General features: G+C 41.2%; 1 protein-coding gene across 6 annotated transcripts in view; it reads left to right on the forward strand.

Annotated features, from left to right (window-relative positions):
• Positions 1-588: 588 nt before the first annotated feature.
• The window catches only part of LOC105465546 (TPD52 like 1), a 102,143-nt gene continuing 85,025 nt past the window's right edge, over positions 589-17,706 (forward strand). For 5 of the 6 annotated variants that reach the window (XM_011713999.2, XM_011714000.2, XM_011714004.2 and 2 more), the window contains exon 1: positions 589-787. In XM_011713999.2, coding sequence (XP_011712301.2) covers positions 769-787 — 19 coding nt within the window. In that variant the 5' untranslated portion in view covers positions 589-768. The remainder of the gene's footprint in view (positions 788-17,706) is intronic. The other variant, XM_011714003.2, reaches the window with a different exon arrangement.

Raw genomic sequence — 17,706 nt, forward strand, 5'->3', positions numbered from 1 at the left:
AGATGATTGACTCCAATTTTGCAAAAAGTTATATTGTGGATAAAATGCTATCAACCAGCATTGCATGGTACAGAAAAATCTTTCATAAAAAGAAGAGTCAATTGATGCAGCAAACTTCATTGTCCCATTTTAAGAAATTGACACAGCTATTCCAGCCTTCAGCAATCACCACCGGGATCAGTCAGCAGCCATCAACATCCAAGCAATGCCCTCCACCAACAAAAAGATTCCCATTAGGTAAAGATGATCTTTAACATTTTTTAGAAATAAAATATCTTTTTAAATTAAGGTATGTACATTGCTCATTTTAGACATCATGCTATTGCATACTTAATAGACTACACATAGTGTAAACGTAACTTTTATATGCATTAGGAAACTGAAAAATTAGTGCAACTCGTTTTGTTGCAATACCCGCTTTATTGCGGGGGTCTGGAACCTAATCTGCAATATCTCTGCGGTATGTCCGTATAGCGCCGGGAGTGGGTGCCTTCCGCCCGCTGTGCAGAGCGCCGGCAGGTGGCGCCCAGCGGCGAGCTCTTTCCAGCTTGGTTTGGGCCAGGTGGACTGGAAGGGGGCGGAGGTAACCAGAAGCGGCCAGTGGCTGCTGCCTGCGTCCCCAACCCCCTCCGCGCAGCGCTCGCGACACGCGTGCCAGGAGTGGGAGAGAGCGGCGGGGCCAGCTGCGTTCTGAGGCTGAGCACAGCTGCCATCTGCTCTGGGAAGCACCGGGGTGTCCCCGCCGCCCTCAGCTCGAAGTCAGCCACCATGGAGGCGCAGGCACAAGGTGAGTGGACGCCGATCGCCCCGAGAGTCAGGTCCTGGGGCGCGCATAACTGCTCTTTTCCTGCACCTCCTAACTTAGCTCTCGGACAGAACAGACTGGTGCCATGCTACGCGTCTAGAACTCCACTCCCACCCGCGCCTTCGGTATAATGCCTGCTCCCCAAACTCAGGATTTGCTGTGGGTCTGGGGCTCAGTAAAGTGACAGGGGATCCGTAAGTGGAGAGGCCCCTCCTCAGGAAATGCGCCGGTGGAATGCTCTACCCTCTTCCGCAGCCAGTCGCCCCCGGCCTTCCCAACCTCGCGGGTGTCCAAAGGACCTGTTGTGCCGGGTCCGGAAAGCGTGTTTCGCTCCCTTTCCCTTGAGCGAGTGGGGAGGGAATGTGACTCTTTTCGCCCAGGGCCGTGGACTCGCGGCTTGTGGGTCCCAAGTTAGGGACTGAGGGGACCGTCAGCCGACGGGGTGGCTCCGCAGCCCGGCTACGCCAGAGGCTTCCCGTGCGGGGACCTGCCTTCGGAGGCCAGGTGAACGTTACCGGCCCCCTGACCTCCAGCAGATTCACACATGAGTCCCAGTTTCCCGCGATCGGGGCGCGACCTCTGCCTCCCGTGGCGCGCGGGGCCCCCGGCAACCCAGCTCCCTGCTCCCGGGCTGCCCGCCGGAGGAACCTGCGGTGGCTTCACGAAGGGCGGCCTCATATCTTGGGGTCACACTTGAACAGGGTTGGGGAATTCCGATGACACCGTTCAAGAATGGGGGTAAACGGACCGTGGAAAGGGGCAGAGGTGGGCGGATGTGGAGCGAGAGACAGTTGGGAAGGAAACGGAATCAGTGGTCTACCTTGGGGAGCAACGCCCAGAAGGTATGGCTTGCGGAGTTCAGCCTTTAAGGCAGTCATCGCCACCACTCTTACACTGTAGGAAACTTTGTGTTGGCTCTTAATATAAATAAAATCCCATTAAAAAAAAAAAAAAAAAGTGGTTCATGACCTGATGCGCTCGCCCTCTAGGGGCAGAATGCCCTGAATGAGTGTGGGTTGGCGAGTGCGTGGGCCTGGAGTCGCCCAACAGGTTTGCTGCCAGGATTACAATTGTCTGAACAGCACGAACCTTACTCGTTTGTTCCATCTGCCTAGGTCCTGCCCATAAAGCTGCCGCTACCCATATTCTTTCCTCTATTATGTAGATAGGAAAGGATAATTCAACCGAGGGTGCGGGCTGTTGGTCAAATTCAAAAGCAGAGGTCAGGTTGGAGGCCTTCACACCAGAACTGAAGCTGGTGGGAGCAGCACCGGAGATTTCCAACCTGACTTGCAGATTAGAATTTAGAGAGTCTTCAATACTGGCCTTGGCCAACCCCATCCCAATCAAACTGGAATCTTTGGAGCCTGAACATGGGTATATTTGAAAGCTTCCGGGGTAATTCTGTTAGTGAGGTTGGAGAAGAACTATAGCAGATGGGAAGCATTCATACAACTTCTGAAGACATCCGAAACTACAGACTGGTAACCACTGGTGTCACTGGTTTGCTTTATTGCTTTGCTTTAGTTCCAAGATTTACTTAACAAATATTTCAGTGCTTTCCTTTGCCAAGCACTGTGCTAAGAAGAGCAAAGACAGACTTGGTATCTGCTTCATAAAATTTGCAGTAGAGGAAGAGACAAGTATTAATTTGATAGCTATTTGAAAAATAACGTGTAAAATCACTGCATGCTAATGCTAAGAAAGGGCCTCATAGTGCAGCGAGAGCCTGAAAAACTATAACCCTAGTATGCAATAATCAGAAGAGCAGATTGTTTATTGTGTGCCTGTCTCTGTTCTTTGTGCTTTGCGTGTATTGATGGACTCATTTCCTGTGCACAGCAGTCCCATGAGGTAGTTCATGTTCTCATTCCCATTCTACAGAGAGGAAACAAGCATGGAAGGTATTAGATTGTTACAAAAGTAATGGCAATTTTTGCCACGACTTTTTAATAAATTCCTTGTTTACAGCCAGATAGGTAAAAAGTAGCAAAGTTGATGCTGTGAGGGACTCATTCTCACTCAAAGCTTATGACTTTTGGAGAAAAGGTAAACTTCAGTCCCCACCTGAATCTCCAGCTGCCCTGTGGTGCCCTTCCTTTCCCCTCATGACTGGACGGAACCTTTGGGTGTAAAGAAGACTAGTAAAAAGGCAAATGGATATGAGAAAAGTGAACAGATTTAAGAAATAAGAAGCCAGGTGCAGTGGCTTACACCTGTAATCCCAGCACTTTGGAAGGCCAAGGTAGGAGCATCACTTAGAGCCCGGGAGTTCGAGACCAGCCTAGACAACATAGAGAGACCTCATCTCTACAAAAAATAAACAAAATTTGCTGAGTGTGGTAGCATGTGCCTGTAGGCCTAGCTACTTGGAAGGCTGGAGTGGGAGGATTGCTTGAGATCAGAATTTTGAGGCCACAGTGAGACAAAATCCCATCACTGCACTCTAGTCTGGACACAAGTGAGACCTTGTCTCAAAAAAAAAAAAAAAAAAAAGACAAAAAAGGCCAGCCACACCTGTAATTCCAGCACTTTGGGAGGTTGGAGGAGACAGATTTTTTTGAGCCCAGGAGTTTGAGACCGGCCTGGGCAACATGGTGAAACCCTGTGTCCACAAAAAAATACAAAAATTAGCCAGGTGTGGTGGTGCATGTTGTATCCCAGCTATTTGGGAGGTTGAGGTGGGAGGATCACCTGAGCCCAGCAGGTCGAGGCAGCCATGAGCTGTGATTATACCACTGCACTCCAGCTTGGGTGAGAGGGCAAGACTCTGCCTCAAAAAAGATAAACAGAAAGAGAACAACAACAACAACAAAAAAAAAACTTAAGAAAAGTCAAAATTGGATTGAATGTGAAGGAGGGCAGTGTCAAGGATGACCCCAGCTTCCTACTTGTACAATCAAATGAAAGATACTTACCTCTTAAATCTTCATTTGCCTAGCATTTTAAGATTTTCATTTTCAGAGTTTTTGTTATTTAGGAAGCAGACATATTGAGTTCTTTAAGAAAAAACCTCTCACAAACTGTTTATAGCATATATTAAAGATAAATCTTTTTTTCCACTTGCACATTTTTCTGGCTAAATGAATGATTTCCCTCTTAGATTCCAGATAAGACAGTTCTGTGATTTTCAAAGTGTAAGTTTCCACCTTCGGCACAGTTTATTTTAGAATTATCTAGAGCGGAGATGGCTTACCTTTCTGCCCGGTAATCTAGAGACAGGTAAAGATAAGTGAGGTTAAGCAGGCAGGTGCTGATGAGTTGTACCTCATATTGTCCAGGAAGCCACCAAGGCGTTATGGACATGATTCGCCCATATAGCTCAGTAAGTGCAGCAACTTAGTGTGCTAGAAACTTTCCCATAAGTGAAATTATGCAAATATGTTCTTTGGCTTTGTAAAGTAATAGATTACTTCCAGCAAAACAAGAGAACTTTCAGGGGCGGTGGTAGGACAGAAAACAGGAAGTGGGATTATGAGTGGAGCGGTTCACTGAGGAGAGCTGGAAAACAATGTGGAGAGAGATGTCCACAGGAGAATGGCATTCCTATTTGCTTTCCACTGGTACCAGATAATTTTGCTTTAAGATAATTGATGTGTTAGAGAGGGAATTGGGTTAGAAATGTAGCATTTTCCTGAAACATATAGTAGTCCTTTAAAATAAAAACTTCCTGATCCTTTTAAACTACCCTTCAATATGTTATTATTCTAAATGGAAATAACTTTGTTTTTTTGCCTTTCCCAATGTCTTTAATGTTACGAGGAAAACTGTCTCTTTTTAACATTTGCATATATTCAAATTAATAACTGTGTTAGTTTCTCATTGCCACCGTAAAAATTACCGCAAACTTTGTGGCTTAAAACAATAAAAATGTACTGTCTCATAGTTTGAAGGTTAGAATTCCAAAATCACTATCATTAGGCTGAAATCAAGGTATCGGCAGGGCTGCCCTTCCTCTGGAGGTCTTCGCCTCTTTCAGCTTCTGGTGGCTGCCGACCTTCTCGGGCTGCGTCACTCCAATCTCTCTGCCTCCATGGTTACACTGCTTTCTCTTCTATTAGTGTCAAACCTCCCTCTGCCTCTCTCTCATAAGGACACTTGTGATTTCATTTAGCGCCTACCTGGATAATCCAGGATAATCTCTCTCTCTCTCAAGACCTTTAACTTAATCACATCTGCAAAAGACTCTTTTCCACACAAGGTAACATTTCCAGGTTCCAGGAGTTAGGATGTATTTAGGAGCCATTATTCAGTTTAGTATAGTAATTATTTTTTATATTCAGACATCCACTCAAGAAGATTCTCAGATGTCCATGAATGAAATAAAGCAATAAACATCAGATGCATCCTACTGTTTGCAAAGTCCTTTAAATGAAAATGTTACATATACCTTTCATTGTACTTTGCTCACAGAACATTAATATAATTGTATCTTGTTTCAGGAATAATAAGGCAGTTTATATGGTTACTTGAAATGCAACAAGATAATGTAAATTAAAAATAGATGAAAGAAAATAAATGAGGATAAGGAGAGAAAAGGAAGCAAGGGATGAAGCTCTAGAAAAATGAATATAATCACATTACTTTTATTGATATTGCATGGAAAGCAAATTATTGCTTTGTAAAGGAAGTATGGCATTTTTATATAAAACAATAAAAGAACCGTTCTTCCCTCTGTCAAACAGCAGCAGGTTCAGTCTCTTATACAGGCATACCTTGGAGATAGTGTGGGTTCAGTTCCAGATTACCTCAAAGAAGTGAGTATTGGAATACAGCGAGTCACACAAGTTTTTTGGTTTTCTAGTGCATATAAAAGTTATGTTTATAGTATACTGTAGTTTACTAAATGTGAAATAGCATGATATCTAAGAAAAGGTACATACCTTTATGTAAAAGATCCTTTTTGCTAAAAATTGCTAACGATCATTTGTGCCTTCACTGAGTGATAATTGTCTTACTGGTGGAGGGTCTTGCCTGGATATTGATGGCTGCTGACTGATCCAGATGGTGGTTGCTGAAGGCTGAGGTGGCTGTGGCAATTTATTAAAGTAAGACAACAAGGACGTTTGTCACATAGATTGACTATTCCTTTCAAGAAGATTTATATATTGCATGTAATGCTGTTTGGTAGCATTTTGTCTGCGGTAGAACTTCTTTCAATATTGGAATCACTCCTCTCAAGCCCTGCCACTGCTTTATCGACTAAGTTTATATAATTCTAAATCCTTTGTTGTCATTTCCACAATGCTGTGAGCATCTTCATTGGGAGTAGATTCCATCTCAAGAAACCACCCTTTGCTTATCCATAAGAAGCAACACCTCATTCATTCAAGTTTTAGCGTGAGATTAAAATGTCATAAATTTAGTTACATCTTCAGGCTCCACTTCTAGGTCTCTTGCTATTTCTAACACATCTGCACTTCATTTCCTCCACTGACATCTTGAACTCCTCAAACTCATTCAGGAGGGTTGGAGTCCGCATCTTCCAAACTCCTGTTAATGTTGATTTTTGACCACTTCCCATGAATTGCAAATGTTCTTAATGACATCTAGAATGGTGAATCCTTTCCAGAATGTTTTCAATGTACTTTGCCTAGTTTCAACAGAAAAATCACTGTCTATGGCAGCTGTATTCTTATGAGATGTATTTCTTAACTAATAAGACTTGAAAGTCAGAATTTCTCCTGGACCCACAAGCTGAAGAGTGGATATCATGTTAGTAGACGTGTGTTAGCAATGTTAATCCCTTTGTACATCTCCATCAGAACTCTTGGGTGACCATGTATGATATCGTTTGGCTGTGTCCCCACCCAAATCTCATCTGGAATTGTAGCTCCCATAATTCCCATATGTCATGGGAGGGAGCCCCTGGGAGGTAATTGAATCATGGGTGCAGGTTTTTCCCATGCTGTTCTCGTGATGGTAAGTCTCAGGAGAGGTGATGGTTTTATAAAGGGGAGTTACCCTGAACATGTCCTCTTGCCTGCCACCATGTGAGACGTGCCTTCCATCATGATCATGAGGCCTCCCCAGCCATGTGGAACTGTGAGTCCATTAAACCTCTTTTTTTTTAAAATAAATTTCCTAGTCTCGGGTATGTCTTTATTAGCAGCATGAGAATGGACTAATACAATTGTGTTATCAACCGGAAGTAATATTCAAAAAGAAATATTTTTTTCTGAGCAGTAGGTGTTAATAGTGGACTTAAAATATTCAATAAACCATACTGTAAACAGTTACCCAGAATTTGTTATTCCATTTATAGAGCACATTTTCTAAATCTATAGATTTAGTACACTTATTTATTTATTTATTTGTATTTGCATTTTCATAGATGAAGGGTCTTGCTCTGTTGCCTAGGCTGAAGTACAGTGAGATCATCATAGCTCACTAAAGCCTTGAACTCCTAGGCTCAAGCAATCCTCCTGCCTTAGCTTCACAAAGTGTTGGGATTACAGTCCTGAGCCATTGCATCTGGTTACAGTTAGAATAATTCATAAGGACCTTAGAATTTTTCGAATAGTAAGTGAACATGTAACTTAAAGTCACCAGCTGCATTAGCCCCTAACGAGAGAGTCAACCTGCCCTTTGAAGCTTTGAAGCCAAGCATCGACTCCTCCTCTCTAGCTATGAAAGTCCTAGCTGACATCTTCCAACATAAAGCTGTTTCATCTATATTGAAAATGTGTTGTTTAGTGTAGCCACTTTCATCAATGATCTTAGCCAGATCTTCTGGAGAGCTTGCTGCAGCTTTGGCATCAGCCCTTGGTGCTTCATCTTGTACTGTTATGTTACAGAGATGACTTTTTTTTTTTTTTTGGAGATGAAGTCTTGCTCTGTCACCCAGGCTGAAGTGCAGTGGCACGATCTTGGCTCACTGCAACCTCCACCTCCAGGTTGATCAAGCAAATTCTCCTGCCTCCACTTCCTGAGTAGCAAGGATTACAGGTGACTGCCACCACACCTAGCTAATTTTTGTATTTTTAGTAGAGATGGGGTTTCACCATGTTGTCCAGACTGGTCTTGAACTCCTGACCTAAGGTGATCCACCTGCCTCAGCCTCCCAAAGTCCTGGGATTACAGATATGAGCCACCATGCCCGACCTGAGATGACTTCTTTCGTTAAACCTCATGAACAAATCTCTGCTAGCTTCCAACTTTTCTTGCACAGCTTTCTCATTTCTCTCAGCCTTCATAAATTGAGGAGACTTAGGACCTTCTCTGAATTAAGCTTTCACTTAAAGGAATGTTGTGGCTGGTTTGATCTATCCAGACCACTCAAACTTTCTCCCTATCAGCAGTAAGTCTATTTCACTTTCTTATCATTTGTGTGTTCAGTGGAATAGCATGTTACGTTTCTTTCAAGAACTTTTCCTTCACGTTCACAACTTGAATCAAGAGGCCTGCTTTTGATCTATCTTGGCTTTCAGTGTGCCTTCCTCGCTAAGTTTAATCGTTTCTAGCTTTTGACTTAAGGTGAGAGATATGTGTCTCTACGTTTCACTTGAATACTTAGAGACTATTATAGGGTAAATTGTCATACTAATAATGTTGTTGTGTCTCAGACAGTGGAGAGGGCCAGGGCCAGGGAGAGAGATGGGGAAATGGGTGGCTGGCAGAGCAGTCAGAACACACACAAGGTTTACTGATTAAGGTCACCATCTTATGTGGGCATAGTTCATGGTTCCCCAAAACAATTATGATGATAACATCGAAGATCACCAATCACAGATCACCATAACAGATATAATAATAATGAAAAAGTTTGAAATGTTGTGAGAGTTACTAAAATGTGACACAGAGACAAGACATGAGCACATGTTGGAAAAATGGCATCAATAGACTTTCACAACCTGCGGTTGCCACAAACCTTCAATTTGTAAAAATAACAGTATCTGTGAAGTACAATAAAGTGAAGTGCAGTGAGGTATGTCTAACTATTAAATTATCCAAGGAAAAAATGATTTTGTATTTTATGTTTCATATTTGAAATGTTACATTGCAGTTTAGGCAACATAATAATAAACCTCAAACTATGAAAGCAAGCTGTTATATGTTTTGATTTATGATTTTTAAGAGTATTATTAAGACTATTCATACTATTTTCAAAGTTGCCTCCGGTAGTTTTATTTCCTAGTTAAGTAAAGGTTTTGAAATAGGTGATGATGTATATTTTAGATGAAGTCAGTCATTTGCAACAAATCGTATACCATTGTTTTATTTTAAATTATTTTAAAATCTAATTATACAAATGGCAGCTATTATAGTACATGGGAACATATTTTGAATTGCCTTCCCTAGTATACACTTTATTAATTATCTGGGTAGGCAGAATCTGAGAATTTCTTCAAAAACTTGTAAGCAAAGGAGTCCATTTTTGTGGCCTATAATAAAATATGCTACTTAATAATGTATAGTAAATAATAAACAAATACTTCAGCAGATATCGATTCATTAAATATTTTAACAAATACTTATTGATTACTGTAGTAATAGCAAATATTTGACAACCACATACTATTGGGAAGGAAAAGGACATAGTGATTGAGATCCCAGGATGAAGGTCAACTGCCTGGATTTTAATTCTGCCAAGTTACCTACCATTAATATGACCATGAACAAGTTATTGATTTCTCTCTATCTTGGTTTCTTTTTTTTTTTTTTTTTTGAGACGGAGTCTCACTCTGTCGCCCGGGCTGGAGTGCAGTGGCACAATCTCAGCTCACTGCAAGCTCCATCTCCCGGGTTTATGCCATTCTCCTGCCTCAGCCTCCTGTGTAGCTGGGACTACAGGCGCCCGCCACCTCGCCCGGCTAGTTTTTTGTATTTTTTAGTAGAGACGGGGTTTCACCGTGTTAGCCAGGATGGTCTTGATCTCCTGACCTCGTGATCCGCCCGTCTCGGCCTCCCAAAGTGCTGGGATTACAGGCTTGAGCCACCGCGCCCGGCCTTCTATCTTGGTTTCTACATATGCAAAGTGAAGATAGTAATAGCTCCAATATCATAGGATTGACATGGGGATTTAACATGTTAATACATGCAGAGTGCTTAAAGCAGGGCCCAGCACATGGTAAGTAGTATATAAATGTTTGCTGTTGCTTTTATTAGCATATGCTGAAAACTTTGCATCCATTATTTTATCAGAACCTTATAATAACATCATGAGGTAGATACCTTTACTTTTAACTCATTTTATAAACAGGGAAACTAAGAGTCAGAAAAATTAAATGAAGAAGACAGGATTCAACTCCAAGTTTAATTGGGTCCAGGGGAATGAGCTTAACTGCTATACTGCACTGTGCCTTAATGTGTGCTGTGCCACATGTGCAAAGGGGAAGCTAAGATGAACTTGACATGGTGTCATCTTTTCAGGAGGATAGGCAAAAAAGAGTTGAGAGTTGTGCCTGTGGGTTAACACCTAGAACTAATAAGAGGACATATTTCCATCCTAGTGGAATTTTTTGAGTGCTAAAGTGCTAATTAGAGCTAATTCACATTGAGGGTGATAATAATATTTTAGTGTTTTTACAAATGTCAAATACTATGGCATGCACTTTTTTAAAAAGCATGTTATTTAGCCAGGTGCAGTGGTTCCTGGCACTTTGGGAGGCCAAGGCGGGAGGATCACTTGAGCCCAGGAGTTCAAGACCAGCCCAGACAACATAGCAAAACCCTGCTTCTACAAAAAATAGAAATAAATAAATTGGGCATGGTGATGCATGTCTGTATTCCCAGCTACTTGGGAGGCTGAGGTGGGAGGATTGCTTGAGCCCAGGAGTTTGAGGTTGCAGTGAGCTATGATTGCATCATTGCACTCTAGTCTGGGCTGGACAAAGTAAGACTCTGTCTTAAAAAAAAAAAAAAAAATTCCAAATATGTTATTTAATAAGTACAACAGGCTGGGCATGGTGGCTTACACTTGTAATCCCAGCATTTTGGGAGCCCGAGGTGGGCGGATCACCTGAAGTCAGGAGTTGAAGACCAGCCTGATCAACATGGTGAAACCCCATCTCTACTGAAAATACAAACATTAGCTGGTGGGCACCTGTAATTCCAGCTACTTGGGAGGCTAAGGCAGGAGAATCACTTGAACCCAGGAGGCGGAAGTTGCAGTGAGCCGAGATCATGCCTTTACACTCCAGCCTGGGTGACAGAGTGACACTCTGTCTCAAAAAAAATAAATAAATAAAACCTACAATAATAATAACAAACTCACAAGGAAGGTAACATTTTGATTTTACAGATGATGAAACTGATTGACAGACTAGTTCCACAACATTCTCCAACTCATACAACTTGGAAGTGTTGGAGTTGGGATTTGAAATCAGAGAGTTTGACTTCATACCTCGAGATTTCAATTACCATTCTATAGGTACTTCGTATGCACAAGCAGTCAGTGTGCAATGTTTTAAATAATGGTTTTGCTTTATTTTCTATACTATCAAAGACACTTTAAAGGGGCAGAATTTAATTGTACAGTTCATTTCATATGTGGGCAGGGTCTAAGTCTGGGAATATGAATGGGACTGGAGATCTTTAAGAATAATCCTTGTGACATGTCAAGTTGCAGGTAGAGGATGCTCATTTATCAACAGCTTGCTATTTTTGTTCTGTTTTCAAGAAGAAAAAATTCTATAAACATCACATGACATGTGATTCTTAAATCGATACAGAGTTTTATCACCAGCTCAAACAAAAGTCAGTTCAAATATGTTATTCCTCTTGGTGTTCATCCATATTCAGTCATCTCAGGACTTTAAAATAAATAAAAGTCACAGGATCTGCATGCTTCTTTCCAGAAAGCATAATCTGTATTCTTCAATGCTAGCTGAAAGGGCTAATTGCAATGAGTACCCCAAAAAAGAAAGCATTTTATTGCCTCATGAACATTATAATTACTTGCGTACATGAATATGTTTTATTCATCTCACCATCTCCCAATCATATTAGCACAATATCTACTTTAAGAAAATATCTAATAAAACTGTTGAAAAAAATAAGCCATCAGTGGATTTGTCCTTAAGCTACTGTAGCCATCTCTGTGTTGAGTTTTCATGGTTTGAAGAGGCAAGTGCAGGAAAGAGGGCATCTGCCTCAGCCATTGATCAGCTGGCATGCTCTCCATGCAGGCAGAGGTTCACCATTACTGCTGTCGCAAAATGTCCCCAACAACATCATAAACACAGTTACTTCTTCAATTTACTGAGTTAAGCTGATCATGGTGGTGAGTGCTTATAGTCCCAACTAATCAAGGTGCTGAGGCAGTGGGATCACTTGAGCTCCAGAGCTCAAACCCAGGCTAAGCAAAATCCCTGTCTCTTTAAAAAAAAAAAAATTATATATATGTATATAAATTATATATATATATATAACTAAAAGAAAAAAGTAAAACAAGAAAAAATTTACTGAGTTACTATGCAGTTAAGAACATGTAAAAGATGACCTCAAAACGTGGATATTCGCATCTGTCATCCTACTTTTCACTGAATATTTAAGCAATAAAGTGTAACGATTTAAAATATATGCATTAAATTGAGAAGCATTGTTAATGTACCAGGGAAGGCAGGAGAATATTTTAATGAATTTGAAATGGCTAAAAGGAAGCTTTGGGTCCTCAAGGAAAGATGAATTTTAAGCAGTTTCTCACAGTGTGAATCGTTTATAAGTGATGCATTTTGATGCAGAGGAAGTGAAGTTCCCAGAATAAAACCACAAATCTCCAAGAATACCCTTAGTCACCAACATATTGCTTCTTTCTCAAAAGGCAAAAATCTAGCACTTTGCTCTAGCCAGACCATGTACCACACACGAAAAATGCATGTATATGTTACACCTCATCTCCAAACTTACCTACGGTTATTTGTATCTTATACAAATTACAGTTTCCCTGACATATATATAAAATATAGAAAACTCTTCAACTCCTTGGAAATACATTTTTCTTATAATTAGAGGTTTCTTTTGTCCATTAATAGAAAGAGCGTCTTGTCAAGGATCATGGAAGCAGAACTGATTCAAGATTAAAGAGATCTATAAAAGTCATATGACATGTAATTCTTAGAACCAGTATAGAATTTTATCACCAGCTGCTAGGAAAAGTCAGTTCAAATATGGAATAGTTCAAATATGTTATTCTACTTGGTGTTCGTACATACCCAGTAATCTCAGGATTTTAAAATAAATAAGTCATAGGATCTGCGTGCTTGTTTCCAGAAAGTAGGATTTGTATCCTTTAGATGTTGGCTGAAAGGACTAATTTCAATGAGTACCCAAAAAAAGAAAGCTTTTTATTGCCTCATGAGTATTATAATTACTTGTTTACATGGATATGTTTTATTCATTTAACCATCTCCCAAGCATATTCACGGAAGCAGAACTGATTCATTCAAAAGAAAAAGCCAATTTGGGATGGGGGTAGTGGGAGGAGATCTCTTCAGATCTCTCAGTTTTAAAGTCTCTGATGGTTGGATATTTGTAGTTTTTCACTGATTTTTCTCCCCTTCACATGAATGAGCAAAGAGCTAATAGTTCATTGTCTATAAATATTTTCCAACATTTTGTTTTCCAAAATGGACTCATTTCTACATAAAGACATCATGGAAAGATGTTTTTTCTTAGTGAAGGGTTAGGTCAGCCCTGGAAAGAAGTATAGACCTTGGCTCCTGTTATTCCTCTTTAGATATCCCAGGGTTCCAACAGGAAGTTACAAGATACCTGCACTACTTGTAACAGGTATCTTACAAGTAGTGTAAGATACCTGGATGAGAGGAAAAACTTTTTTTCTACCCTCTTAGGTGAAGTGCCTAAGAGCCTATGAATTAAACTTATAGCAGACAGATTAACAAGAGAAAAAGCTTACAAAGTTACTTATTTTAAATTTTACTTGCACAAGGGTGTCATGGAAAGAAATGAATACCCCAAGGAGTGATGAGATTTGATTTTCTGTATCATTTTACTACAGGAAAGGGAGGTGGAGAAAAGGCAATATTGAGAGAGCAAATGACTTCTTTTTTTTTTTTTTTTTTTTTTAATATAAATGGGCCCTTAGGAGAATAGATGGGAGATATGACAGTTTGTGACAATGTCTAGAAGAGAAGAAAGAGTTGCTCCCAGTGGGAGGAATTTCTGACAGCTGAGTTCTTTTGGGAACCTCTGCTTTTAGTCAGATAAAGGATTTCAGGAACTCAAATGCCTTCAGCTCAAAATAACTCTTATGTGCTGGGTAGGGTGGCTCATGCCTGTAATTCCAGCACTTTTGGAGGCTGAGGCAGGAGGACTGCTTGAACCCAGGAGCTCAAGACCAGCCCAGGCAACATAGCAATACCTCACTTCTACTTAAAAATAATAATTTTAAAAAATTAGCCAGACATGGTAGTGCATGCCTGTAGTCCCACTACTTAAGAGACGAGGTGGGAGGGTGACTTGAGCTTAGGAGGCATTCGTCCCACTGCACTCCAGCCTGGGTGACAGAGCAAGACCCTGTCTCGAAAAAAACAAAACAAAACAATGAAAAAAACACCTCTTATGGCAAAGTGGCATATTTTGGCATGGAAAATGCTGATCCCTTTTAGCACTCATCATTTGCTCATATTTTACCCACTATATGAAGGGCATTACTGGAAAGGAAAATACCTGTTTACTGTTGGACTACTGTGTATCTGGTGTGGCTTCATTCATTTCTAAGATGTTCCACCAGGCTCTGGTAGCCCATTCTCAACAACAGTAGCCTTCAAAGCAGGAAGTATATTCTGAGATTAGGACTTGTAATTTTCACATGATAATTTAGAGAACATGTAGAAATAAGAACACACATTCGGAAAGTGTTTGAAATATTGTTACAAATATTTTTGAATTTTTACAATTTTCAAAAAAACCTGCATGTAGAAAATATGAAAGTGCTATTCATCGGTCAGAAGACATGCGATTACATCGTGCAGTGCATAACACGTGCACTTTACAGTTCCTCCTACATGTAGGAGAAGACACCAAGACGCTGGCCCCTCCTTTACGGAAGTCACTGTGGCATCCATAGGGTAGGAAAGCCCCATACTCAGCAGTGAGCAACTTTATACATTTGCAAAGCAAATCTTGTACTGAAAACACAAAACAAAAAAACAAAAAAAAAACAGGGTGGATTGAGTAACAGTAAACTATCATAAAACATACATCTGAAAAGAGATTCAGACATACTTTTGAAAAGAATTAAAGTCACAATATATTTGCCACCTTGAATTAAATTCATTTGGTTATGGGGTTGGTGACTTCTTTCATTAAGTGATGGGAAAATAGATCGGTTCTATCAAGCACTGCCAGTTTATCACTCACTATCTCAAATCTTTCAATTAGACACAAATAGAACTTTGTACGACCTTTGCTAATGGAGAGCAACAGTAGAAAATTATTCATCCCACGTTTGGGGTACTTACTATTAAATATGCTTGTTTTCAATGACCCAGGAATTCACAACATATGAAAATACAAAACCTATCTTATTGTGACATCTGGCCTCAGCAAGAGAAAGAACTTGGTGCCAGTGTTCTTCGACTCTTGAGCCATCATAAGGGACTCAGTAACCTCTCCCCTGAGATGATTTCGAGACCCATCACAGGGGTACCTTCTCTTCTTAGTATCCTCTTCTCTCAGTCCCCTCTCCCCTCAAATGATATCCTGAGACCCACCTCAAGGGGTATCCTCTCCTCTCAGTCCCCTCTCCTCTCAGATGGTGTCCTACACCTGCCTCTGTAGAACTGGCTTCTGTCCTGTCCTTCTCAGGGTGTTTTTTGTTTGTTTGTTTGTTTGTTTGGGTTTTTGTTTTGTTTTGTTTTTTTGAGACGGAGTCTTGCTCTGTCACCAGGCTGGAGTGCAGTGGCACAATCTTGGCTCACTGCAAGCTCCTCCTCCTGGGTGCACACCATTCTCCCACCCCAGTCTCCAGAGTAGCTGGGACTACAGGTGCCCACCACCACGCCCAGCTAATTTTTGTATTTTTAGTAGAGATAGGGTTTCACCATGTTGGCCAGGATGGTCTCAATCTCTTGACCTCTTGATCCACCCGCCTCGGCCTCCCAAAGTGCTGGGATTAAGATCGTCTCCGATTTTTATTTTTTGTTTTTATCCCTTCTCCCAAACTGAGGGAAAATAAATGTTTTGGTTTAATGTAATAGGACCTGTTATGTATGTTTCAAACATAATGGCCTCATATAATAGCTTGAATTTGGATTCCATTAGATTTGGAAAAAGAGAAAGTCAGCACTCACTTGCACGTGGTCGCTCTCTTACTCCCTCTTTCTTTGTGCCCTCCCCTTCCTCTCTCTACTCCTTTCCACCTCCCTTTCTCTCTCTCTCTCTCAAAGTACCAAGTCCAGTACTGTATTCTCAGTGCTCATCTTCATTGACCTATTAGCATATCTTGGCAGGGTTGCCCACTATCTGCTCCTCAGAGCACTTTGTTCACTTGGTTTTCAGGATACTGAACAGTTCTCCTTCTTCAGAGGCTCCTTTGCTAGCTGCTGGCTTGCCCCAGGGATCCGTCCTTGGCCTGCTTCTTCTTTCTATCTACGCTAGCTCTGTTCACCATCTCATGACTCATGGTTTTGAATTGGATCCATGTGCTTACAACTCCAAAATTTATTTTTCCTGCCTGGACCTCGCTTCTCAACTTCAGACTGCCTGCATGATGCGTCTGCATGAGTGTCTAATAAACATCTTGAACTCACCATGTCTAACATTGACCTCCTCCAAAATGTCCCTAGTCCTCCTAAATTCATCCTGATTTCAGTTCATGACAACCCCATTTCAAATGCAGAAGCCCAAAACCTATCCTCCACGGTTTAGCTTTGTTTCCCCCCCATTGTACCCCATTTCCAGTCTGTCATGCCAGCTCTACTTTCAAAATGTATCTAGGATGGCACAGCTTCCTACCACCTCTGCTGGTATTGCCTTGGCCCAGCCTTCCTTATCTTCAATGTGCATTACTGCAGGAGTCTCCTAGCAGGTTTCCCTGCCTTGGCCCTGGACTGGCTTCACTCCATTCTCAACATAGTAATCAGAGTGATTCTCTCAATCATGGTGTATCATGACACTCCTTCCTTTGAAGTTCTCCAGTAGTTCCTCAGTTCACTCAGAATAAAGGGCAAAGACCTTACAATGGCCTTTGCTTCTTCCCCTTTTATTTCCTGGACCTCAATTTCCTAATGTTCTTTCCCTTAATTCCCTTTGCTTACTCTTAGGAGCCTTTGAGTTTATTAATCCCTCTTCTTCAAAACACTTCCTCAGATGTCTTCTGGGCCTGTTTCCTCACCTTCTTTGGTTTCTTACCTAAATGTTGCTGGTCACTACCACCCTCAGATCTGGCAACTGGACCCAGATCTGTTGGGACAGACAGTTATCCCTGGGTTTTGTCAAGTTTCTGCACAACACATCTTCTGATCAAAGGTATGAACAGATCATTTTCCCTGGATTCTCTTTTCCAGATGTTTGAATGTCACTCACAGCAATAGCAGTAGCCACAGTAACATCATTCTACCAGTTCTCTGAGGCTCAATTCCAAAAGGATGATGTGACAAGGGGCAGGTGTTGCCCATTAATGCAGTCAGGTATGTTACAGGAGAGTAACACTGGGGTTAGGAAACACTGAGATTAGGTTGTATAGGGGCTATTGTGTAGCCTTGAAAAATAGAAACTTTCTCTCTTAGGGGCAGATTTATTTACTGTCCAGGATAATAAAGGTGATAAAGACCAGATGTTGGGCAGATTTGCTAGTAGCTCTCATATAAATCGGGTTTTCCTAATCTCAGTGTTACTCTCCAGTAACACACCAGACTGCATGAACAGGTAACACCTGGCCCTTGTCACATCATCCTTTTGGAATTGAGGCTCGGAGAACTAGAACAAGGATGTTT

This window comes from Macaca nemestrina, chromosome 5 (genome assembly GCF_043159975.1).
Source record: "Macaca nemestrina isolate mMacNem1 chromosome 5, mMacNem.hap1, whole genome shotgun sequence".
In the NCBI taxonomy this organism is placed as follows: domain Eukaryota; kingdom Metazoa; phylum Chordata; class Mammalia; order Primates; family Cercopithecidae; genus Macaca; species Macaca nemestrina.